General features: G+C 45.7%; 2 protein-coding genes across 5 annotated transcripts in view; one reads left to right on the top strand and one right to left on the bottom strand.

The window, feature by feature from the left end:
- Positions 1-8,217, bottom strand: part of TTC13 (tetratricopeptide repeat domain 13) — an 83,567-nt gene extending 75,350 nt beyond the window's left edge. For all 4 annotated transcript variants that reach the window (XM_049645037.1, XM_049645036.1, XM_049645038.1 and 1 more), the window contains exon 1: positions 7,852-8,217. In XM_049645037.1, the coding sequence (XP_049500994.1) occupies positions 7,852-8,125 (274 nt within the window). In that variant the 5' untranslated portion in view covers positions 8,126-8,217. The remainder of the gene's footprint in view (positions 1-7,851) is intronic.
- A 52-nt stretch (positions 8,218-8,269) lies between these two features.
- On the top strand, positions 8,270-24,358 carry ARV1 (ARV1 homolog, fatty acid homeostasis modulator). The gene is made up of 5 exons (XM_049645053.1): positions 8,270-8,609; positions 16,761-16,880; positions 19,367-19,520; positions 22,355-22,579; positions 23,380-24,358. The coding sequence occupies exons 1-5, from the start codon at positions 8,400-8,402 to the stop codon at positions 23,520-23,522; spliced, it is 852 nt and encodes a 283-aa protein (XP_049501010.1). The 5' UTR covers positions 8,270-8,399; the 3' UTR covers positions 23,523-24,358.
- Positions 24,359-24,856: the final 498 nt, after the last annotated feature.

Here is a 24,856-nt window from a genome sequence, read left to right as displayed (position 1 = left end):
ATTGCCCGCATCTGTGCTCCGGGACACCACATCAACAGAGGTGCACGGTCCCCTTGTCACCACTCATTCTGCCCCTGCTGGGTCCTAGCAACGCCCTCAGGCTTCCTTCCTGTCCTCCCAAACCCCACAGACCACTGATTTTAAGAAGAGCGGTTTCGGTAAAGACACGAGGGGCCAACTGCAGTAGCTTCGGCAAAGGATGGGAGATGGGGAGACAGTGCACAGAAGCATCTCCTCTGAGGAATTCTGCTGTAAAGGAAGCGGAGAGAGAGACACAAGAGGTGGATGGAGGGGCAGGGAGTCCTGTCCTGGTTTCTTGTGTTTTCCAGACAGGAGCTCTCAGAGCCATCTGTATGCTGACGGAAGACAAGAGGGAATGAGCGCTCCTGCACAGGGAGCGTGCCCCGCTCCGCACAGCTCCGCACAGCGCCAGGACCAAAGGCAGAAGCTATCCTAGGGCTGCAGGCACGCTGCAGCTGTGATGGTGGGAAGCACGGAAGTTCTCTGCTGATTGCATCTTCCTCAATCAAATTACCTCCTAGGGAGGAGAGGAGACTCGGGGGTGGCGGGGGGGTGGGCGGGGGGCATTGGAAGTACCACGTATTTGTCATACAGTCATGTCGGCAGGTGAAAGGACCTGAAAGTTTGCAAGCAGCACGCTCAGAGCCGATCCCTGAAGGAAGACGTTTTATAAGGGATTCAACAGCTGCTGGGCTGCACTTACCACCGTGCCCTAGTTAGAACAGTGGGCCAAGTTCACCTGGAAACCAGGATGACGGGGCCTTTCCCACCGATGGGCTGGAACGTGGGAGTCAGATGCCAGATACTTACTGGCAATTCTAGTCCTAGGTGTGGGGTGACCTGGGAAGAGCAGAAATAATTACTGTGGCTGGAGGCGCGACCTGAAGGCCAAGGGGCTGATACGCAGCATCAGTTATACTGTCTGTTGCTTTGATCAATTTCTGCATTTGTAAGACAACCACCGTTGAGGACGTTCCACATCACCTTGGTTGATGGTCCCAAATGGTAAATTTCTTTTAGAATGTGGTAACAGGAAAAGTAATAGGAAGAGTTCTCCTTGGAATTCATATGCTTCTTTTATTCTAACAAAATCGCATTCATCAGTACCTAAGATGTGTAAGTTATCATAAAACAACTTGCAAATAGAGGCTGCCCACTGGGAACGAGATTATAAAGCCAACGTATAATTAATCCACCAGAACAAAGATCTGCAAAAGCCATCTTTCGCAGTTTTATAACAAAGCATGACCATAATCTGATCAAAGCTGTATTAACCTTAACAAAAGTATTAACAGGTGTAAAGAATGTATAAAACCTTAAAAAAAAAAAAAAAAAAAGGAGCTGGTCAGCTGCACAAAATGGAAAAAGAGGGAAGGAAGTAAATCATGTAGCACTGACCCAAGAGCAGAACCAGGGGGGGGGGGGGGGGGGGGCGCTGTAGCCACAAAGGCTATTCACTTAGCCTGGGGTCGTAACATGGATTACACACGCATCAGATGCTCAAGGTGGCACATACTTTTAAGAGCTGAAGACTCTGTCCATAAACCTATACGTGATGTCAAATACCATCAACTCCACTGGGAAAGCAATGCTGTGAAACCATTAGTGAAAAGGGAACAGGGTCACTTTGAACATTCCACTGCGAGCGAACTCAACTGGCCTTTCGCATCGAAGAGGCGGACCGTCTGACCCAGGATTTCTGAGTGTCTACGTAAAGGGCGCCGGCACCCGAGTCAGAGCAAATCTCACCGTGCTGGTTCCTGAATCAGACATAAAGCCATACCAAATTACCTCCAAACCAAACTGGAGGAACGGGGGAGGAGACTTCATTAGCAAAGCTTAAACACAGATACCAGTTATGTACTGGGGACCCCCTCCGGTTACGCAGATGGTTCAGTTTGTGAAAACAGCTGTGATACGTTTTTCTACATAGACGTCATGTTTCGATAAAAGGCAAAAATAAAAAAGATAAGAGAATGAAAATGTCAGAAAGCATTAACCCCGAAGTGAGAAGTATTCAAATTCTGCTACTTCAATGAATTTTGTCTTTATTCTATCTGCAAGATAACAGGCCCGAACAAAAAAGATAAAATGGCCTCTTTGAAACACCATATTGTGAAAAGGGGAAGCTTCAGAGGCCGGTCAGTCCACCAAGTGTTTAGGGAGTCCAGTGACGCCAGGCCGTGTCTACGCGCCGTAGAACTTCTTGAAAAGTCCGTATACCCAAAGTGCTCTGCCGTTCCTGTAGGCATGTTTCATGCAGGGTAGGTTCTAAAACCCAGGCCCCATTATCCTTTGCCCTCATCCAGAGAGCGACGACCCCGCATGACCCAAAGCAGAACACTGGTCTACTGGGGTACAGACCGTTCAAAAGGTAAATGTAATTTTTAAGAACAATAGATCTATTTGAGAAATTTTCACAAGTCTGCAAATAGCAGAGCTGTCATCCTCATAGGGCTCATGCTATAAAAAGCAACTCTTAAACCAGAAGACTGTCTGAAAGATGCAAAAGAGGCAAGCAGTCTCCAGGCGATGCCCAGTGGCCAGGGCCGGGGGAGACGATACAGAAATCTCTTTCTCACTCTATGCCTCAGTCTCTGTTACTCAAAATAAGCGAGTTATCTTATACTGGCAAACTTACTTCTGTAGACCTTAAGGAAAAGACTAGAAGAGATTTGCCACAAAACTGGATGTGATAACATGCACAGAGAATCAGGGCCGAGGGTAAAAAAGGGATCAAGCAAATCTACTAACAGTAAGGTTACCACAGTTAACCATGACTGGGCTTAAAATGTGGTTCTTAACTTCCTCATAGCCAGAACAAAAAAAGGAAATAGCGCTCATTATAAAAGTTTCCCTCTACTGATTCCCTGCCACCGTTAAGGCACAGCAATGATTTAAGTGCTGTGAGCAAGACTGATTTCATGTATTTTAAATAACTGCCTCCTTTAGTTAGAAAGATACAGACAATCTTTAGGTCTTACTGTCAAAAACACAACCAGGTTCGTAGTTACTTCCTTATTTTTGTGACAGTTAACAGCTCCCGAATCAGACACGAATTCCCTTTTCTTCACACAGAACCGTGGGGAAATAAACTCAAATCTTGGATTATTAATCTCAATAAACTAAGGAAAATTACTTCAGGTTGTAAATTAACCGTCAAACTTCATTGAGACATTAAGCGTAGAGAGAACTAATGCTGCTGGCTAGATGAAGGTGGCCATTTCAAAGGTTCCAGAAAGACATCAGGTACAAGGACTGCCTAACTTTTAGGAGCAGACAAAAGTCTCAAGAAGGCAGGAAAAAGGGAAAAAAAAAAAAAAATCCGAAATCACTGTTGTTATAAATACTGCATTTTCAAAGAAGGAAAATGAAAGTGTTTTCAAAACAGTGACTAGAGGGGCACCTGGGTGGCTCAGTCGGTGAAGCGTCCAACTTCGGCTCAGGTCATGATCTCGCGGTTCGTGAGTTCGAGCCCCGCGTCAGGCTCTGTGCTGATGGCTCAGAGCCTGGAGCCTGTTTCAGATTCTGTGTCTCCCTCTTTGACCCTCCCCCGTTCATGCTCTGTCTCTCTGTCTCAAAAATAAACGTTAAAAAAAAAAGTTAAAAAAAAACAGTGACTAGAGGTGCACAGGTTCGAACTATTACAATACATCCTGGTCCATAAAGGACACACGAAGATGTATTTCATACGGGACGAACGCCGCCTTTGAAGAAAGACGCAAGGTGGCTTTCCCAGGAAGAGCAGAGGGGACACAGATGAATTCTTAAGGGACAGGTTACAGCTTATCTAGCCCTTAACTTGCCTGATCTGTAACATTACGGTGCCAAGTTAAGGGGTAAGACCTCTCCCAAGCTCGCTCTGCTCTGGTCCCTGTTGATGCCACCTTATCAGAGGCCTTCCCTGGCCCCCCTCAAGGCAGCAAAGCCCTCTTCCTTCTTCAGGGCACTTAGCAGCGGCCTACTGAACACTGGTCTCTTCCTGCACCGGCACAGGCTCCACTTGGGGGAAGCCAGCCACTGCTACTGTATCCCCAAGGATCCAAAACACTGAGCAAGTGGGAGGCACACAGATAGCTTCCCCGCAAAAGAACAGAGCCATCCTAGCTCTACCGTCCAAAATATTCGGTGCAGTGAAGCATCCTTCCATGTACGTAAACAAAAAAATTCTAGAAGTTACTTAAGAATGTAACTTTCAACAAACGTGAAGACAGTGGGACTTGATCAGTAATAAGAAAGTATACTGAGCAGCAGATATTACTAAGGAAATAATGCACAAAAGGTCGGGAGGCCAGGTTCAAACCCTGGCTCTGCACTCCTCTGTGGGACCTTCCCCAACTTCTCTTTGCCTCAGTTTCACCTTAGGTAAAATGGGGATAAAAACAGTACCTGCTGCAGTGTCGAGGATTAAATAACATACAGTGCGTATACACATAAAACCAGGGGGAAAAATTGGGGGAAAACCTTCTGTTCCTTATTTCTTCCTGCAATTCCAAACTACAAACAGGGCAAAGGTAGCAAGGAAGGGAAAATGATTTTTTTTTTTTAATGTTTATTTATTTTTGAGAGAAAGAGAGAGAGATACTGTGGGGTGGGGGGGTAAGGGACAGAGACAGAGACAGAGACAGAATCTGAAGCAGGCTCTGCACTGTCAGTGCTAAGTTCGACTCGGGGCTCAAACTCATGAACCATGAGATCATGACATGAGCCAAAGTCAGATGCTTAACCGACTGAGCCACCCAGCTGCCCCGGGAAATTGATTTTTATTTGAAAAATATGTACATTACAGCGTTCACTTTTTTAAAAAAGATTATTTTTCCCACAGGAAAACAGATGGCCTGACGTTTGTGGCTATACATGTTTTTCAAATAAAATACAAAAACGTGCCAGGGGAGAAAGTTGAAGGGGGCCTGGGAACAGCAAAGTCAGGCTGAGACCGCTGGTGCCCCAGTCATCCATGCTCATCTGTGCAGCTGGACCTCGATGGGGTTCAGCCCACTGAGCTCGAGGCTGATCCCAGAGCACTGGATTCCATTTGATGGTGGTCCACACAGCACAATCAGCCATTGCCAGTGCGCTGTTCAGACCTATGGGCTCCCACCATAGGAAGACACACATTGTCTTTGGCCCTGTAATCACTGGGGGTTCGGTCTTACGAGAATACCCATACGGCTCATTGGAAGGTGTGCAGATTTAGACCCAAGCAGGTGTCAATTCAGCCATTTGAATCCGAAAGCTGTGGGAAGGCTTCTGAAAAGTGGCGGTGCTTCTGTGTCTGTCCTCTGCATACGGACTGGCTTGACACGGACAGGCTCGTGGCTGGAAAGGCCAGCAAGTGATGACGACGTGATGAATGGATGGTGAGGCTCTCAAGAACTGATTCGTTCTGGATCCTGGCACTTATCTAGACCCTTCTGTTGATCAGAAGGGGGTTCTGGATTCAGAACCTCTGGGCTATGATATGATTAGTTGTAAATCCTGAATTTGTTCCCACATCTGTTCTTCTTAGGACAGTGAGGGAATGGGGCAGTTTCACAGGGTCCAGCTTCTACCTACTCGTCCAAAATGAAGAGGGAGAAATGAGAGACATTTGGGGAGTCTCTACCATGACAGAGATGGCTCCTGTCACGTCCCACAGCTGGAGTGCCAAGTAGCATAAGCAGTTGCCTTTGGGAATTATTAACTGGGAACAGCAGCAGCAGCCAAGTGACTTCGGCGCCTGTCAGCAACTGCGGGACATTCACGTCACCCCAGGGGAGGCTGGCTCAAAGACTCATGCCACACATTTCCAACAGCACATGTGGAATGCCAAACTAAGAAACCAAGTACTAAGAAACTACATGGGGGGAGATAAATGAAAAACTGAAACATTTGACCAATTATGCTTAAAGCCTCATTAAGATTGCGTTCATCCTTTGACGCAAAGAACTCTGGATAATGGTTTCCACATATGAGGGAATGGTAGAATGGACAGGAAAACTCCTCCGAACGCCCGGTTCATGAAAACTTATATTACCTAGGGGAAAAGCATAATACAGGTCAGAGTTGGCCCAAATAAGGACTCCAAAGACTGGCATAAGCTATGGAGTGAAATGAGCCACCTAGATCAATACTATCAATCAATTTCATAATATAAATCAATTTGTAACTTCTACTGCCTAGAATCTGTGTCTTCTTGAGCCAGTGAGCATCACATGACCATACAAGGGCAGGGGAAATGAAGATTTACATAACGTCCTATATGCTAGCACTCACTACAGATGTGTTCTTCTACCTATAATGACTTAGTGTCTAAGACAAAGCTTTGTCTGGAGCCTGACCACCTGGCCTCGTCCCTTTACAGCGGTGGGCCCGCAGGAAAGGTGATGATTTCACCGTGTCGCAGTTTCCTCATCTGAGGAAAAGGAGCTACCATTCAATGAGGTAGTGACGGGTGTTCCAAAAGACTTAAGAAAATAGGCTAACCAACCTACTCTTACGACAGCACCTGGCATACGGCAAGCACTCCATATTATGTTGGCTATTTCTCACTTTCCCCGCAGCACTCTTGTGAAGAAAATGAAACCCGGTAATTAGGTAACAGTGTCTTCAACTTACAGAGGCGGCAATTTCGCTTGCCAAGACAAGCAATTAACTTGTTCAGAGTCACAGGAAGCCACAGAGGTAAAAAGCCATTCTTTTCCCACTATACAATGCCCGCCGAGTTTTTTACGCTGTTACTAGCCAAGGCCCACTACAAAACAAAGTCAATGAGTGAGACTTCCTCAAGGGAGTCAGATTGTGCTAAAAGGAAATCAGAGTGTGCTAATCTTGACATCTCTCAACTAAAAAATGCTTATTGTCTTCCCAGTTACACAATGTTCAAGAACACAGCTGTCCAGGCTGCAAAAGCAACCAGCCAGCTTCTAGTGAATTAGGTAGACCCAGAGCTTTCAAAAGCAAGCCTTGAGGGAATTAGGGGAAGAGGAAAAGGAAAGGAAGGGGAGGGGATTGAAGGGTGAAAAGATCCGATGGAAATGTCAAAACAAAAAACCACAAGCATGTATTTGCCCCTAAGGCATCTGCCACGACTTACTAAATTGGGGGCAAAAGCGCCCAACTTAATCAATGAGATGGCCTAGTTCCAATACCCGGGCTCTGACTTACACAGGCTGAAGGCCTGCGGGGCCCTCTTACTCACTGGGAGATACCGGACAGGTCACAGGTCACTCTTAAATAACTGGCAGCAAGATGTCATCGAGCAGATAAAATAGGCTTACTCTTGTCTTCCCTTCTTTCTTCCAGGGATCGAATTTGGAGAGATAATGTTTAATACAAGACATCAAACCCAGGTCAGAGAACCTGATTTCCAGGCCTAAGAAGGGCCAGACGACCCCCACTCCGGGCGCGGGCCCCCCACTGGGCCCGGTGCTCCTCCGTCCTTCCGTTTTCCCCTCCCTCGCTCCCCCCGGCAACCGTGGGGCACAGAGCGGGAACCGGGGCTGCCCCAGGCCACTTGCCATCTCCTCCTCCACCCTTTCGACAATTGCTGCAACTCCGAAGAGACCGCCCTGGTCCCCAGGAACATGCTTCAGCTCTTTTCTCTATTCACCACCCTCCCCACGGCAGCTACCAGAGAAGGGCGCGCAGCGGCGTGGGTGCGAGCGGCGGGAAGCGGCCCCAGGATGACACCTCGCCGAGCCGGCTCCCCCAGGAGCACACGCCGCACCGCGGCCGGCGGCGGCGAGGCCCGGGCCGCCCGCACATCGGCCCCCGGGAGCCCGCCGTCCCCACGGCCCCGCCGTCCCCGCGGCCCCGGGCGACCCGGACGCCCGCCCGCCGCCCACTCACCGCCGCACTCGACCGAGTACTGGTCTCCCCAGTCCCCGGACTGCGGGCTGCAGCCGCCGCCTGCCTGGGCCTCCTGCTGCTGCCGATGCTGCAGCTCCTGCTTGAGCAGGGACAGCGGCGAGTAGTGCTCAGTGGCCAGCGCACCCGGGCGCGGCCCGACGGACAGGACCCCCAGCAACAGCAGCATCAGGACGCGCCGGGCGGCGTCCGCGGCGGCCACAGCGCCGCCCCAGCAGCAGTAGCAGCAGCAGCAGCAGCAGCCGGCAGGTGCCATCTTTCCTCAAGGCGCATGTGCGGCGGCCCTCGCCGCACGCTGCGGCCTCCCAGCCTTAACCCGCGGCGGGCAGGTGGGCCGTGGCAAGGGGGAGGGAAGGGGTGTGGCGTTGCCTGCTGGGAGTTGTAGTCCCGGCTCGGCCAGCCGCGAGTCCCCTTTCCGAGGCTGAGACTACGAATCCCAGCAAGCACCGCACGGGACAGGCTTTCCGGTCTGATGTCTGACGTCTTTCCCCGCCACTGAATCGGAAGTTCTCGGCTGCAGTTGCGTGGAAATGGGCACCGGTGGGCGGTATGGGCTACGGCCAGGCAAGGGCAACGCAGAAGGGGTGGTCGCGGGCAAGGGGAACACCGATGGGGTTGCAGCTACTCCCACTCCCACTGCTGCCTCGGCCTCTTGCCAGTACAGGTGCATCGAATGCAACCAAGAGGCCAAGGAGTTGTATCGAGACTATAACCACGGAGTGCTGAAGATAACCATCTGCGTGAGTTGTCAGGCGTGGGGTGTCCTGGGGAAGAAAATGGCGTGGCGGGATTTGGGGACCATGAGAGGCAGTGGGATATGTATGTCAGCGTTTTAGGGCAGAAAAGGCAACGAGTTTCAGGGTCCTGTAATACAGTCTTCAGTTTAATACTTGACATTCCTGTCCGGAGTCAGTCGAGCCTTTGCGGTTATCCATAGTGTTAAAGAACTCACTACCCTGCAGTGGTTTTCTCATACCCGTCGTGTTTGCTGGTGAGACCTAACGCGGCGGACGGATTCTCGAATGGAGATGGATGTAGGCGTTGTGCAGAGAAATTTAAAAATCGGATTATGTTGACATTTGAGTTCACGCCCAAACTCTTTAAGTTTTAGCTGTTCACCCTTGCACTGGTAAATGTTATCATCCATACACTCCATAACCTGTATTAAATTTTCCTAGAACACTTTATGTCGGGTTCATCCTTTGCGATGATCGAATGTATAGTTTGTGTTGTGTGCAAAGCACTAAGCTGGACGTTGGTGACACAAAAACCAAAAATGACGAGTTAACAGGACTTTTTATGTTTAAAAAGTCACAAAATTGGAGGTTCTTTTTGCGGTATTAGCAAAGAACCAGCCGCATAGTAGGCAGTCAATAGGTTTTTGTCCCATTTCTGATCTGATGATTTGCTAGTAATAATCCTCATTCGGAACACATGGCCTGGTGTTAATACACAGGGAGCAGACAAAGTAGGAATGTGTACCTATTTAATCTGTTGTCAGCCGACATTATCACTGTTCCGGTCTCAAGTGCTTTCCCTCACTTGGCAAAATTGCAACCCTGGTTGAGTCCAGCATATTGTCTGATCTGTCTCCTCACCCTTGCAGCTGTATTTCACTGAGGAAAAAGACACCTAAATTCATGACCACCAACCTCACGTAGCCCATGATATCATCTGACCATCACATTGCATTTCACTGATCCATGCACCATTCCCACAAACCTTTTCGCTCCTCAAGTTTCCCCACATATGCTGCCCTCTTTGCTAAAAAAAAAAAGAAAGAAAAGAAAAGAGGAGACCTTCCACAAGCTTTGCAACCACATAAATCCATTCCTAGCACCCTTTATTCATATGCTCTGTCTTCCCTGCTGTTAGGATGGATGAACTGTTCAGTATACCTGTCCAAAACCAATGTGCTCATGTGCACTAGACGTCCCTGTCGTCTTCCATTAGGGACATCTCTGTGACTATAATCTTCTGCTCTCCACTGGATCATTCCCACCGATACATGTACAGTCTTTCCTTAATTTAAACACACACACACACACACACACACACACACACACACACACAACTTGACTCCACTTCCTCCTTTGTTTGGGCTCCCGCTCTTTTTCCCCTTCCCTTTGACAGCAAAAGTCCTTTAAGAGATATTTTTAATTGCTATCTCGATTTCCTTTCCTAGTTTCTCTTGAATCTTCTTCAGACACACTTTCTTCCCACCCAGCATTTCACAAGAAACCGTTCTTAAGATCACAGACCTCTACTTTGCTAAACCCAATAGTCTATTCTCAGTGAACTGTCAGCAACACTTGACCTTATTACTTTCCCCTGGACACGCTGCGTGCACTTGCCAGGACACCAGGCTCTTCCAGTTTTCTTACCTTGTTGGCTGTTTCCTCTCAATCTCCTTTCTGGTTCTGTGTCACCTGCCTCACCTCTTAGCCGTGAGGCTCAGTTCTTGGGCCTCTTCTCTACACACTCTCCTTTGAAGAGCTCATTCTGGCTCATGGCTTTAAAGACCATCTACACTTTGACAGTTCCCAAGTTTGAACCTCTAGCCTGAACCTCTTCCTTGAATTCCAGAACACAAATGTCCAACTGACGACTTGATTTCTCCAGTTGGATATTTCTAGTTATCTCAAACGTTCACAGTTAATGGCGGCTCTGCCGTGTTAGTTCCTAAGACGAAACAAGTTTGGAGTCATCCTTGATTCCTTTCTCCCGCATTTATTTCCTTATTCGGGTGCTCGGCAGGTCCTGTTAATTCTGCCTTCAGATCGTGTTCAGAATCCTCTGCTTTTTCACCACCTCTGCTGCTACAGCGCTGGTCCATGCTGCCATCATGTCTCACCGGGATTATTGTCATAATTCTTAACCTGTAGCACCCTTGAACGTCTTGAGCCTCTTCACACAGCAGCCAAAGTGTTCCTCTTCATATGTAAGTTAGACAGGGCGCCTGGGTGGCTCAGTCGATTAAGCATCTGAGTTGGGCTCAGGTCATGATCTCGTGGTTCACGAGTTCGAGCCCCGCGTCGGGCTCTGTGCCGACAGCTCGGAGCCTGGAGCCCGCTTCGGATTCTGTGTCTGCCTCTCTCTCTGCCCCTCCCCCGCTCACACTGTGTCTGTCTTTCTCGTGAAAATAAATTAAAACATATAAAATTCTTTTTTAATGTAAGGTAGAGGAGCACCTGGCCGGCTCAGGCAGTAGAGCATGAGACTCCTCATCTCCAGACTGTGAGTTCAAGGTGCATGTTGGGCATGGCGCCTACTTAAAAAAAAAAAAAATAAATAATAAAATAAAATTGAAGTTTTCTCAAACTTCCCAGTGATTTTCCATCTCACTCAGAATTACGGTCAGAATCCTTGCACTGGTTTATAAGGCTCATGTAGTCTCTTGCTACTCTTCCATTATTCTACTGCAGTTTCATTGCCTCCTGATAGTTTTGTTATTGTTGTTGTTTTGGTTTTTTGGGGTTTTTTTTTGAGAGGGAGAAAGAGAGGATCCCAAGCAGGTGCCGTGCTGTCAGCATGGAACTCGACACATGGCTCAGTCCCACGACCATGAGATCATGACCTGGGCCAAAATCAAGAGTTGGATGCTCAACCAACTGGAGGCAGGCACCCCTGCCTCCAGATAGCTCTTAAACCAGGCAAGTTCCTTCCTCAGGATTCCCTCACCTCCTTCAAGTATTTTTATTGGCCTCTCAGAGAGGTCTATTCTGACCACCCCATTACAAATTGTGGTTCCCCCTGCCAGGTCTGGTATGCCTTATCACCTCTCCCTGCATTATCTTTCCCGTAGCACCTATCATCTTTGAATATTCTGTAAAACTGACTTATTTGTTATTTATTGCTTGTCTCTTCCCGCTGAAATACAAGCTACACAAGAGATTACATATAATTTATTCATTAATGTAGCTAGATCATCCAGAACAGTGCCTAACACGTAGTAAGTATGCAATAAATATTTGTTGAATGAACGAGCCATTTCTATGTTTTTAGATGGTGATATCCTTGGCCATCCTAGTACAAGGGAGAGAATAGTAAGTTATATGGGATCTAAACTTAATAATTTTTGGACTGGCACAATTAAGTCATCTGTCTTAAAGATGACAACCACATAACCATCTAACTAAAGTTAGTAATCTTTAATAATATAATATATATAACAAATTATTATATATAAATTAATCTCTATTTTTTAAAATTCTTGGCATTAAACTAACAAAATCCTTTTCCTAATCATCAGATGCTGGCTTCTCTATACCTTATTTATGGAAAGTAATTTTATGGAAAATAATTATTGGATAGCTGTTTAGGTCAGCTGCTACACTCTCATCTGGCTCCCCACCCGTTCCCCCAACATTGCCCCCTCTCACCTAGGAGACAGATTTTAGAATTATATTTGGGGTAATGAATGGTGGTACAGTACATATTGTACACAGCCATTTCCTGATGAGATAAGAGTGGGTAATCTCCTTTATCATGATAATGCATAGTAATATGCATAGTAGCATTATTTTTTTTTTATTTATTTTTTTTAATGTTTATTTATTTTCAAGAGAGACAGAGACAGAGTGTGAACAGGGGAGGGGCAGAGGGAGGGAGACACAGACTCCGAAACAGGCTCCAGGCTCCGAGCCATCAGCCCAGAGCCCGACGCGGGGCTCGAACCCACAAACCGTGAGATCATGACCTGAGCCGAAGTCGGACACTTAACTGACTGAGCCACCCAGGCGCCCCTGCATAGTAGCATTATTTAGGGAAAATCACTTCGTTGATGCTGGACTCTGAAAATTAAATTGCAAAATAATTTTTTAAAGGCCCTCCAAGTCGTGAGAGTAAAAAGTAAACAGTTCTTACACATCGGGCTATTTGTTCTGGAAAAATAGCCACAGTTGCTATAAGCTGGTGACTCACGCATGCTTCGGTCCCTTAGCTACCAGCAATATACTCGGCCTGATCTCCTACCTGTATTTCTCATCCTTACCTCCCTTCCCTTTGCTCTTATCTCTCCAGTGCCGTCCCCCGCAGCTTGCCCCTGTGTCTCCCGAATTTTTCTCCATCTAATGGAAGCATGTCACTTGCTTTCAGCCACTCCCTCTCCTTCAGCTTTTCACGGTTTCTTATAAGTAGGCTTAAAGATACAGTGCTTTTGACATCCTATAGTGCCCAGATAGTTTTGTGTGCTCAGATACTTGATAGGTTCACGATGGTAACAAGACAAGACTCCATTGAGATCCTCACAAGTTTGAGTTCTGTCCAGTGCGAACAGTATGGAGCCTCCACCCTTACATGCTGGATGCAGAGATGGATGAGAGGGTATCCTAACCCTGAAGAGCTTCAAGTCTAGGGGCCTCCAGTTTTAAGATACATGTTTTGCTGATTGTGGAGCTAAAATGGAACAGGTTTGAGAATGAGTGGGGAAGGGGACGGCCCTAGAGATGATGGGGAGGAAGAAGCAGCAAGAACGTTCATAAAATATTGGCCAGCTTATATGCTGAAGGAGAGGTGATTTCCCAGGGCACTGAAGAACATAGCAGCAGAAAGTAATTCGTATCCATGGTAACATAGAGGTGGCGGAAATATCTGCGTTTCTGGGATGTGCATAGTCCCTTGTGCTTACGGATTTCTCAGAGGACAACTTTCTCTTTCGCGATACTCGTCCAGTCAGTAGTAAAGGGAGCGGAACGATTTTGCCAGAGTAAGAAAACATAATCTAAACGTAGCCGCCTGCCACTAGGATGTTTTACTGTGTGTTTGTTTTGTGCCTGTGTGGGTTTCCTCCTTGCATTCAAGGTGGAGGGAGCCCTCGTGGGAGAAGCAAGTAGCAGAGGCAGAACAGGGACAAATTAGGCTTAACCTGATAGGGAGGGAACCAGTGGGCTCTAATGAACTTTCAGTGCTTGTAAAATACTCAGAATGCTAGGAAGGGAAGGTGGGCGTAGCACATCACAGGGCACGTGACACCAGGAGCCGCCCCTCCTATGGGGATTCATGTCACCCTGTGTCCTTTCCATTGTAGTGTTTGCAGTAGCGTGCTTATGCGTCCTCTTCTAAACTATAAGGTCCTTGAGGATAGGGACTGACATCTCAAGGGGAGTGTCTAGCATCCTGGAAGTGCCTGGTCCATAGAAATGGCTGGGAGAGCTGTTGCAATGAACGCTGTGGCCGCGACAGACACATCTGTCGGCGAAGTGATTGTAAAAGGGAAAACTGGGCTGCTGTCTTCTGCCACTTCCTCCCAAAAATTGTCCAAATCCTGGCTCAGCTCGACTTGCACTGCCGCCTCCATACATACGGGTTTTAGGAAACTTTTTTTTAAAGTTTTATTTGTTTATTCTTGGGAGAGAGCGAGAGCGAGAGCGAGAGAGAGAGAGAACAAGCAGGAGAGGGAGAGGGGCAGAGGGAGAGAGAATCCCAAGCAGGCTCCATGCTGTCAGTGCAGAACCTGACATGGGACTCGAACCCATGAATCGGGAGATCATGGCCTAAGCTGAAACCGAGAGGCAGTCACTTTTTTTTTTTAATTTTTTTTTTAACGTTTTTATTTATTTTTGAGACAGAGAGAGACAGAGCATGAAGGGGGGAGGGGCAGAGAGAGAAGGAGACACAGAATCGGAAGCAGGCTCCAGGCTCTGAGCCATCAGCCCAGAGCCTGACGCGGGGCTCGAACTCACGGACCACGAGATCCGTGAGATCGTGACCTGAGCTGAAGTCGGACGCTTAACCGACTGCGCCACCCAGGCGCCCCAAGAGGCAGTCACTTAACCCACTGAGCCACCCGGGTGCCCTTGAGGGAACTTGTAACGGACAGAGGTAAGACCCTTGACCAGCCAGCGGTTCCATTTTACGATGGAGTAGCATCTCCCGGTGTTGCAGTGTTGTTTGTAGAGAGGAGGTGTTTTGCCCAGGGGCAGCCCAGGCAGGGTGTCTAGAAAACAGCTCTTCGTCATGAATATAGGATGTCTGATTCCGCGGCTTCTGTCTAGACACTGGCTTACTCTTTGCCCAGCTGAAAAACTGTGAAATCGTTAACATCTTATGCCTCGGTGTGATTAGGTGTATTTAAATGAGGTAATAGCACGTCTCTCTTCATTGGTTCACTTGATGACTTAAAAACATACGCGTTTCTTGTAAATGACACGAATGAAGTGGAGAAACTCTTTCAGTTGGAAGTGGTTTTTCTTCACCTTTGGAATGTGGGGTTGATATCTTTCAACGCCCTTCGTTTTTTTCCCCTAGCACTTTGATGTAATTAAAAGGCCATCCCAGTATGTTTGCATATCCATCACTTCCATTTTTATTTTATCTTTTCAGAATTTCAAAATGTTTTATGCTTGAATTGTAGCCATTAGAACAGTTGCCTTAACTCAACTTTGTAACTAAAACTCTTTGAAATGTCACATTTCTAATGAGCTTGTTCTCTTTTTTAAAATATTTTTTATTAAAAATATTTTTTAATGTTTATTTATTTTTGAGAGAGAGAGCATACATGCGGAAGGCGCAGAGAGAGGGGGGACAGAAGATCCAAAGCGGGCTCTGCTGACAGCAGAGAGCCCCATGTAGGGCTCAAACTCACGGACCGTGAAATCATGACCTGACGCTTAACAGACTGAGCCACCCAAGCACCCCTCTGATGAGCTCGTTCTTGTACACCTGTTTTATGTGTTCTGCCGGTGTTAGTTGCACTTTGATAACATTGTAATCACCTGTGTCCAAAAAAGTTAATGTAGTAGGAATTACTGAGAGCCCAGGTGTCTTGCTTCCGGTAACCTGGAACCAAGCTGCACCCCATTGCTTATGTATAGCTCAGCATTTTCCAGCGTTTTCACCATTGTTCATCACAGAGAAAGAGCATTTTCCTCCCATATTCTCAATGTTAATTGGAGGGGGGGGAAGAAAAGAGCTTCTCAGTATCTGCCACATTCTTTACTTGCTTTTAGCTCTCAGAATCTCCGCGTGCAGGCTTACTTCTCTGAACTCCTTTCTCCAAGTCATGTTTCAAGAACCGCAGAGTTGGTGGCCATCTAGCCAATAGGCAACAGTTTATCAATGGAAGTACATTATAAATGTATTTCTTTATTTTATAACAATTCCTAAAAATTGAAAGCATTTTCTGGGATACTTTTCTGCCTAATCCAGTCTTTAAATCAAATATTTTTGGGGCGCCTGGGTGGCTCAGTTGGTTAAGTGTCTGATTTTAGCTCAGGTCATGGTCTCGCTATTTCATGAAGTCGAGCCCCACGTCGGGCTTGGTGCTGACAGCTCAGAGCCTGGAACCTGCTTCAGATTCTGTGTCTCCCTCTCTCTCTGCTCCTCACCTGCTCATTCGCTCGCGCTCTCTATCTCTCAATCTCTCAGAAATAAATAAACATTAAGAAAATATTTTCTAAAAAAATCAAATATTTTTTTAGCTTCCTTACATATGAGATTAAAATATTAATATTTCTGGGGTGCCTGGGTGGCTCAGTTGGTTAGGCATCCGACTTCAGCTCAGGTCATGATCTCACAGTGAGTTCCAGCCCCACGTTGGGCTCTGTGCTGACAACTCAGAGCCTGGAGCCTGCTTTGGATTCTGTGTCTCCCTCTCTCTCTGCCCTTCCCCTGCTCATGCTCTGTCTCTCTCTGTCTCAAAAATAAATAAAAACATTAAGAAAATATTTTTAAAAAAAGATTAATATTTCTAGCCTAGAAGATTGCATTTAGTCATTTCTGAAACCAGAGCTTATGTGAACATTTTGTATCTGAAGAGAAGTTAATTTAAATAAATGCTGACATGTCCTTATTGCTATACAAGTCCAAAATAGACTCTACTAGTTCAGAATCCTTTAAGATTTCAGAATGTATGAGTTTGCTTGTTCTAATATTATCTTGCATTATTTCAGAAATCCTGCCAGAAACCTGTAGACAAATATATCGAGTATGATCCTGTTATCATCTTGATTAATGCTATTTTATGCAAAGCCCAGGCCTACAGACATATTCTTTTCAATACGAAAATAAACGTAAGTTGTGCTAATTTTTTTTATTTTCTAATTTTACTTGATAATGCTCTTGCATTTTTAAAGAATAATTTGAACGGAATTAAAGAACATTATTTTAAAAAGAAAGTCTATTAAGCATGGGTCTTTTATCTCAACAGTGTCTGGAAGTTTCTAGAAATAGCAGGCATTGATAAACAAGGCACACAATGTTTAGTGAATATTTAAGAATACACTCACTGGGAGGAAGTTGAAAAACTATAATCTATATTGCCTTTTAGTGGGTTTCCTTTTGAAACAGATACCAGTTATTTCTACCAGAATAAAATTAAATATATCCAGGTAAGGAGACAAATATAGCTAGAGGAAGTAAGCGACCATTAAAAGAGAAATATTTTAATACAATGTATTACATTTTATATCCTATTGAGGGAATTCCTTCCCCTCCCCCACGTTAAATAACCAGGGCAGAAACTAATTTGACAATAAATTTCATATATTGAAAAAAAATAAAAATAAAATAAATAAAAATAAATAACCAGGGCAGTTTTTAAATTGCTAGAGCATTGATTCCCAAACTTTGGTACACAATGGAATCACCTGGGAGAGAGAGGGTGGATAGCAGTTCATCCTTCCAAGCCGAGGCCTCGCCCAGAATCAGTTACATCAGAATCTTTGGGGATGAGTTCAAGCATCAGTATTTCTTAAAACCCCCAGGTAATTCTGAAGTGCAGCCAGGAGAACCACTGTGCCAACTAGAAGAACCTCAGAAGCCCACACTGATACCTATCCTGGGACTGCAGTGCATTTGCACACACTTTCTTTTCCCCACTTTATATTGATATAGAAAGTCCAATGGGTATTGGGTTTTATTTTATTTTTTAAAGTTTATTTATTTTGAGAGAGTGAGGGGCAGAGAGAGAGAGAGGGACAGAGAATCCCAAGCAGGCTCCACACTGTCAGCACAGAAACCTGAGGCAAGGCTCAAACTCCCAAACCGTGAGATCATGACCTGAGCTGAAACCAAGAGTTGGACACTTAACCGACTGAGCCACCCAGGCACCCCAGGAAAAACGTGTTGTAAAAAGCCAGTTCTTGTTACCTGATAATTTTTATTTTTGCCAAAATTTCAGACTCTTTAGAACTTGCAGCTTTAAAAATTTCTACCTTTTAATTACTGTTTTTTCCATATATTAATTGACACTCATCCAACATAGGGCGATTTTTAAAAAATTTATGTTCAGAACAGATGTGGGCGAGGACAGGGAGAAAGAGGATCTCTTTTGTACTGCTGATGGGAATGCAAACTGGCGCAGCCATTCTGGAAAGCAGTATGGAGGTTCCTCGAAAAATTAAAAATATAAATACCCTATGACCCAGCAATTGCACGACTAGGTACTTACCCAAGGGATACAGGTGTGCTGTTTCAAAAGGTCACATGCACCCCAGTGTTTATAGAAGCACTATCAACAGTAGCCAAAGAATGGAAAGAGCCCAAATGTCCATCGATGCAGGAATGGATAAAGAAGATGTGGTATATATATACAATGGAGTATTACTCGGCATTCAAAAAGAATGAAATCTTGTCATTTGCAACTACGTGGATGGAATTGGAGGGTATGATGCTAAGCAAAATTAGTCAGAAAAAGACAAATATCATATGATTTCACTCACATGAGGAATTTAAGAGACAAAACAGGTGAACATAAGGAAAGGGAAGCAAAAGTAATATAAAAACAGGAAAGGGGATAAAACATAAAGACTCTTAAATACAGAGAACAAACAGAGGGTTGCTGGAGGGGTTCTGGGAGGGGGGATGGTCTAAATGGGTAAGGGGCAATAAGGAATCTACTCCTGAAATCAGTTGTTGCACTATATGGTAACTAACTTGGATGTAAATTAAACAATAAATTAAAAAATAAAATAAAATAAATAAAAGTAAACATTTTTAAAAAACATAAAACTTTAAATAAACAAAATAAAAATAAAAATTTATGTTCAGACTAGTAGTTTCCTATGTGGTATGATGGAATCTTCAGGTTAAAATGTGTTCTCATTGCTGCTTCTGCCTATCCACGAGTCACATGAATTCTGTGCTTGCTTCTGTGTATAGGACAGATGCTGAAAATAGAGTGTGAAGGGTGAACTACTCTTTAGAGCGGTATTTCTTAGCGAAGGGCATACATCAGAATCCCGCCTTGCCCCCAGGACTGTTTCCAAATTGCATGTGTAGGATTTACTTCCCAAGATTCTGAGTCAGGACTGGGGCCTCGACATTTGCAATCTGAAAAGTCTCCCCTTGTGATTCTGATGGTCATTGCTGATGAGGAGCCATCGGGTTTACAGGCAACACAATTACACGCTTAACCGGGCAGTCCTGAATTTGAAAAGCTGTGGGATGGGAGGTTCTTCAAAACCACAAGTACTTAGCTACGTCTGTGCCTACTCGATATTACGTGTAATTAGGTGTTTCTCTACCCAGTAAATGGCATTGTCTTTTTGACTACCAGATGCACGGGAAACTCTGCATATTTTGTTTGCTTTGCGAAGCATACCTGAGATGGTGGCAGCTTCAAGATTCAAACCAGAACACTGATCCCGACGACTTCATCAGATATGCCAAGGAGTGGGATTTCTATAGAATGTTCGCAATTGCTTCTCTAGGTACGAAGAAGCCACGCTTTCTGTTCTCAGCCAACGAGTCCCCACTATTCTGATCACAAGTGAAGTGGGTGGGCTTAATCATTGGTAAGAGGAGGGGGTTAACATAGGACTTGAGACTTAAACGTTCAGCTCTACTGCTAAGCTGCTAGATGAGTTTGTCTAAATTATGTGCTCGCTTGCTTTTTTATTTGTTACCACACATCTGCTACGGAAATGGTTAGGTTTATCAGATTAGAGAGTTTCGTAAAATATGTCGAGGCATACCATCGTCGATAAAATTCTTAAATTTAATTTCTGATTGTCCAGTTGAAAGACTCCCCAGGGGCGCCTGGGTGGCTCAGTCGGTTGAGCGGCCGACTTCGGCTCAGGTCATGATCTCGCGGTCCTCGAGTTCGAGCCCCGCGTCGGGCTCTGTGCTGACAGCTCAGAGCCTGGAGCCTGTTTCGGATTCTGTGTCTCCCTCTCTCTGACCCTCCCCCGTTCATGCTCTGTCTCTCTCTGTCTCAAAAATAAATACACGTTAAAAAAAAATTTAAAAAAAAAAAGAAAGACTCCCCAGGTCTCATCTTTATTAAAACAGACTGATAATTGCCAGACCTTATCCAGTGTGTTGTGCTAATTGCATTGAACTCATGCAACCTGTTTAATAGGGAAAACTTGTTCTTTCTCTGACTGCATTCAGGAAAAGTGACTCCTGTCCCACGTTCCTTAAGTTCAAGGAACTGCTTTTCTCCAGGATTCGAGTTTGTGACTGAGGTCAGAATTGTGTTGAATTAATTTCTGCCACTGTTTTCTTACTTACAGGCTTCCATGCTCTGCTTCTAAAACTCTTTGATTATAATGAAATATTGTTTTAGCAATATTGAGTCTCCGGTGCACTGCAGTGTCATATTCCTGGACTGTGTGTCCTCTTTTGTCCCATTTTCTTCTGTTTGTTCTCACTTCCTTGGTCCTCTCATCCGTTTCCGAGGTTTTAAAATTTACATTTTAAGAATTCGCAAACGTATATAATAATATTAAAAACATCCTTGAGAACGTTGCCTACGCCAGGAACTAGAACCTAATGTAATTTTAAGCTTTAAAGCAAAACCTCTTAAAATTTCTGAGGATAAGCTCCTGTGTGTCCGTAATTTTTAATATAAAAAATAAACCAGGCTTATTTTCAAATAGTTCAGAATTGCTGTAGCACCTACTCTATAGTGGATATTTTGACACTCAGAAATTTTTTTCTACTGTTACTTTTTTAATCCACTATTAGGTTCTGACCCCCTAAAATAGGTTATTAAAAAATGCCCTACATAAATATAGCATTTTATAATTTAAACACTGCTTTTACGATTTTATCAACTTAATGTTCACAACCATCCTCTTTGGTAGATAGGTTAGGTTCTCCCGTGGAGACATAGAAGCAGGAAGGCAATGATTTCCCCAAAATCCCACCGCAGGTTAGGTCAGCACTGAGACAGGTGGCTCCCCGGGCTCCCCATCTGGTGTTTTCTCCGTGCAGCACTCTGTAGGCAGGGGAGGTCCTCCTGAACCCGGCTGATCCATGAAAGCGTCATAGTATCTGCCTTGTGAAAGACTGTGCAGATCCCAAGGGCTGGTGCAAACACATAAATCTCTCAAGTTCTGAGTTAGATAGATGTGGAGGTTATCTGGTCCACCCTTCTCTCCAGTGCTAGAAATCCTTCCCTCAGCTCTGCAAAATGATCTAGCTTTGTTTGAGTATCTCCAGCGACAGGAGACAACCCACTATTAGATCGTTCTTGTTGTTAAGGAATTCTTTGTTGCTTTTATTACTTTTTTGGTCCAAATCTGAGGCTATAAGATCAGCCTATTTGAGCAGGTCTTTGCAGTTGACAAGCCCTTGGTGTCCCTGTCATGTAGGTCAACCGGCCAAAATTATTTTTGATTCTAATCACCTATGTTTGGAACCTCTTTAGTTTGACTCTGTTTGGTTATAAAACATTTTAGGAAGGATACAGTTGTCTCTCCTATAAGATGACACGTGTTCCAGAAAAACCAGATTCTGCAGAAACCTACATAACATAGCTTATGGGAAAAAATAGAATTAGGGACAGATCACTCAAAACGTATGCAGCTGGGTAATCAGAGGACTAAGAGTCTGAATAAAAATAATACCACAGTTAAAAGAAATGTTAAAATCCTAGTTAATGGGAATAGAACAGCCCGTGCTCTGTTCTGTGGACCCAGTGGAACTGTGGCTTCTCCTGTACTGGACTCTGTCTATGAATTCTTTCTGGAAGGATAAGGAATTGCACTCAGAAAGCTTGTTAACATGAATTAAGGAAGTTTTAAATTTGGATAACAGTATTCAAAATCTTGTAGATACTAGGTACTCAATAAATCGTGGAAGAATGAGCAAAGAAAAACATCTTCATATGCAATTCTTAGGCTGGGTCCCATCTTTCGGACTTAAAAAAAAAACCTCCGTATTCCTGTATTATTCTTTCTGTGGAGGCCTCGAACACTGAAAATACCTAAACAGAGTCTTACTTCCTAGAAAGAACTTCAGAGAGCTGATGATCACAATCCTAACGGACTGACTTTTGCTTCGGTGGGTGATGAAATACTCCACGAAAGAACTGTTGAACTATGTTTCTGAAATCATACCAGCAGGATTTGACACAAAAGGCAGGGGCTTATTTAAAAAAAAAAAAGAAGGAGGGAGGAAAAAGAAAATTTGATCTTGATAAAGCAATTCTAATGAAGTCAGCCAGTAAGTTGTATTTTGGAATTGTGGCTTATTTGGTTTTAGAGGGATATGGTTCAGATAGGGACATTCATGTGTTTGTCCTCCGTTCCCTCCTTAGAACAAGCTGCCTTTTTTACTGGCATCTTTACTTTCCTGTGGGTAGAACGACCGACGACAGCGAAAAAAAAGCCCGACTTCATTTTGCTGCTGAAAGCATTATTGTTGTCGAGCTACGGAAAACTCTTGCTGATTCCAGCCGTCATTTGGGAGCACGACTACACATCCCTGTGCCTCAGACTCATCAAAGTATTTGTCCTTACATCCAATTTTCAGGCAATCAGAGGTATGTTTATGTTTTATTCCTTCTCTTCCTCTTTCAGCCCACACACAAGCTTAAAGCCTTGCACCTCCGACACGCTCTTGCCAAACCTGTTAAACTCTGGAATTCTTCATAGAATAATAACAGGGCCTGGCACTCCTCTAATGCCTTATTCAGAGCGCATAGTCGGTATTTGTTCACGTTAACCACGTGGTATTTTTTAGTTCTCAAAATGCCTTCATGTGCAACATCTCAGTGCCGTGGGGTTAGTAGGGCAGCCGTCATTAACCTCCGCCTTGCGGATGACTTGTCCAAATGTACGTGGCGGGGCAGTCGTCAAGCCAGGAAGCACAGCTCCTACCACACCAAAGAAGGGATGAGCAGCCTTGGGGGTCTTCGTTTTCCCCATCCATTGTGAGAACGAAGGGTTATTTTAAATGAGCCTGCTACCTGATACCTTTTATCGTAATGCTTACTGTTAAACGGAGAGTCTCCGGGTTGGTTTGTTTTTGTTTTGTTTTGTCGATCTCTTTGTAACCTTAAAATCTGTTCTGAATTTTCTCCCTCAGTATTCATGGAAATCTGTGTCTTGATTTCAGGAGGAGAAACTTCGTGGGTTTGTTATCGGCACATGCTTTGTTTCTCTCCAGAGGTCCGTAGATTTTAAAAAAGTGGGAGAGGATACCAGCACCAATTAATAAGAACAAATAGAGATTTTTCTCAAAAACAGCTTTACAAAAGAGTTCCATTCAGAATGCCACGTACTTTACATGCTGACATCACTTAAACTCTTAAGGACTTACTAGTTGTCTGTTCTTTTCCAGTGACCCTGAATATCAGCCGAAAGCTCTCCTTTCTGGCCATCGTGAGTGGCTTACTGGTGGAAAGCACCATGGTCTACTTCTTCCAGAGGATGGAATGGGACGTGGGAAGTGATTGCACCATCTATAAATCTCAAGACTTTTGAAGAGGGTACAAAAGCCTCTTAGCTTTCACACACTCAGACGGGCGTCCTCCTCAAATGAGACCAACGCCATCGCAGAATCCGTAGATGCCCTTACGTGACCCAGCCCCTGACTGCCTCTGGGTCACCTCGGCCGCCCCCCTCGAGGACTTCAGTGCACATCCTTCTGGGTCCTTCACTTTAGGTCAAGGACATCCACATCCGTGCTTTGCTGCTTCCTGGGGCCCTATTCCCCGCCTCTCTGACACCGGCACGCCATGTCGCTTGTAGCGGGACCTGACTCCGAAATCTGCCCCATTGGCCGCTGTCCCCCCCCACCCCGCCCCAGTCCCTCGTCCTCCCTTCCACGGTCCCTGCTGTGGGCTGCCTCTTCACCTTGCCTCGACCTCCACTTCTGACCGGCCTGGCTTCGCTTTTTACCCACCTGCAAATGTAGGCAGCTGCCGATTCATCCCCATTAGTCCCCGAACCCATCAGCTCCTTGCCTTTCTGCCGGCCGCGCCTCATTCGAGCCGTTGGGGTGAGTCCGCGGCCGTCTTCCCCACGAGGCCAGCGCTGCGCGTGCACAGAGCCTCAGCTGGACCTCCGTGATGCCCCTCTGCCTTCGTGGTCACCTCCAGTGAACCTCCCCCATGCTCCTCCCTCCCGCGTCTGCCCTCCCGTTGCTGAGAGTCAAGCTGGTTACGCTATTGCTAGAGCTTTGTTCCTTCTTCAGCTCAAAACTCGTTTGGTCGCCTGCCTTCTTCCCTCCTTCCCTCCCTCTGGTCCTGGACCCATGCTTGTCTTCCTCTCTGGGCTGTTTGCTCCCTGGAAGCGTCCTTCCCCCCCCCCCCCCCCCCCCCCCCCCGCGCCAGGTCACAGTCAGGCTCCCGCCCACAGCCTGGCCCTCCCTGCAGCCTGTGCTGGCCGCGGGGGGCCTGGAGCAGACCCAATGGGCAGTTTGGGGGTGGGGGTGCAGGAAGCAAGGGAAGCACAAAAGTGGCAGGAGAGCACCCCAGGTCCGAACCTTCTCCACTGCGGAAAGGCCATCCTCCCTCCTGTGACCTCAGTCTCCCCTCATGCTCAGCCAATGCTCTTCCTTTCCAGGTCTTCAGACACAGCTCTTTTCATTGTCCTCTCCCGTGCCCTGGCTGCTTCTCCTCTGCAAACCGTACACGCACAGCTCTCTGTTCTAGAACAACGGGTCAAGCCTGCTTCTTCACCACCTTTCCTCTTTGTAAGACATACTTTCTCCCATAGTCTCCTGACTCTGCCCTCCTAAAAATCAGAGGGAAGCCAGTTGCCAGGTCTTTGTCAGACTCCTCCCTTAGCTCTGCTCTGGAAGCTCACCCAGAGCC

This window comes from Panthera uncia, chromosome D2 (assembly GCF_023721935.1).
Source record: "Panthera uncia isolate 11264 chromosome D2, Puncia_PCG_1.0, whole genome shotgun sequence".
Lineage (NCBI taxonomy): Eukaryota > Metazoa > Chordata > Mammalia > Carnivora > Felidae > Panthera > Panthera uncia.
The sequence above is the reverse complement of the archived record's forward strand: the minus strand, read 5'-3'. Positions and strand labels throughout refer to the sequence as shown.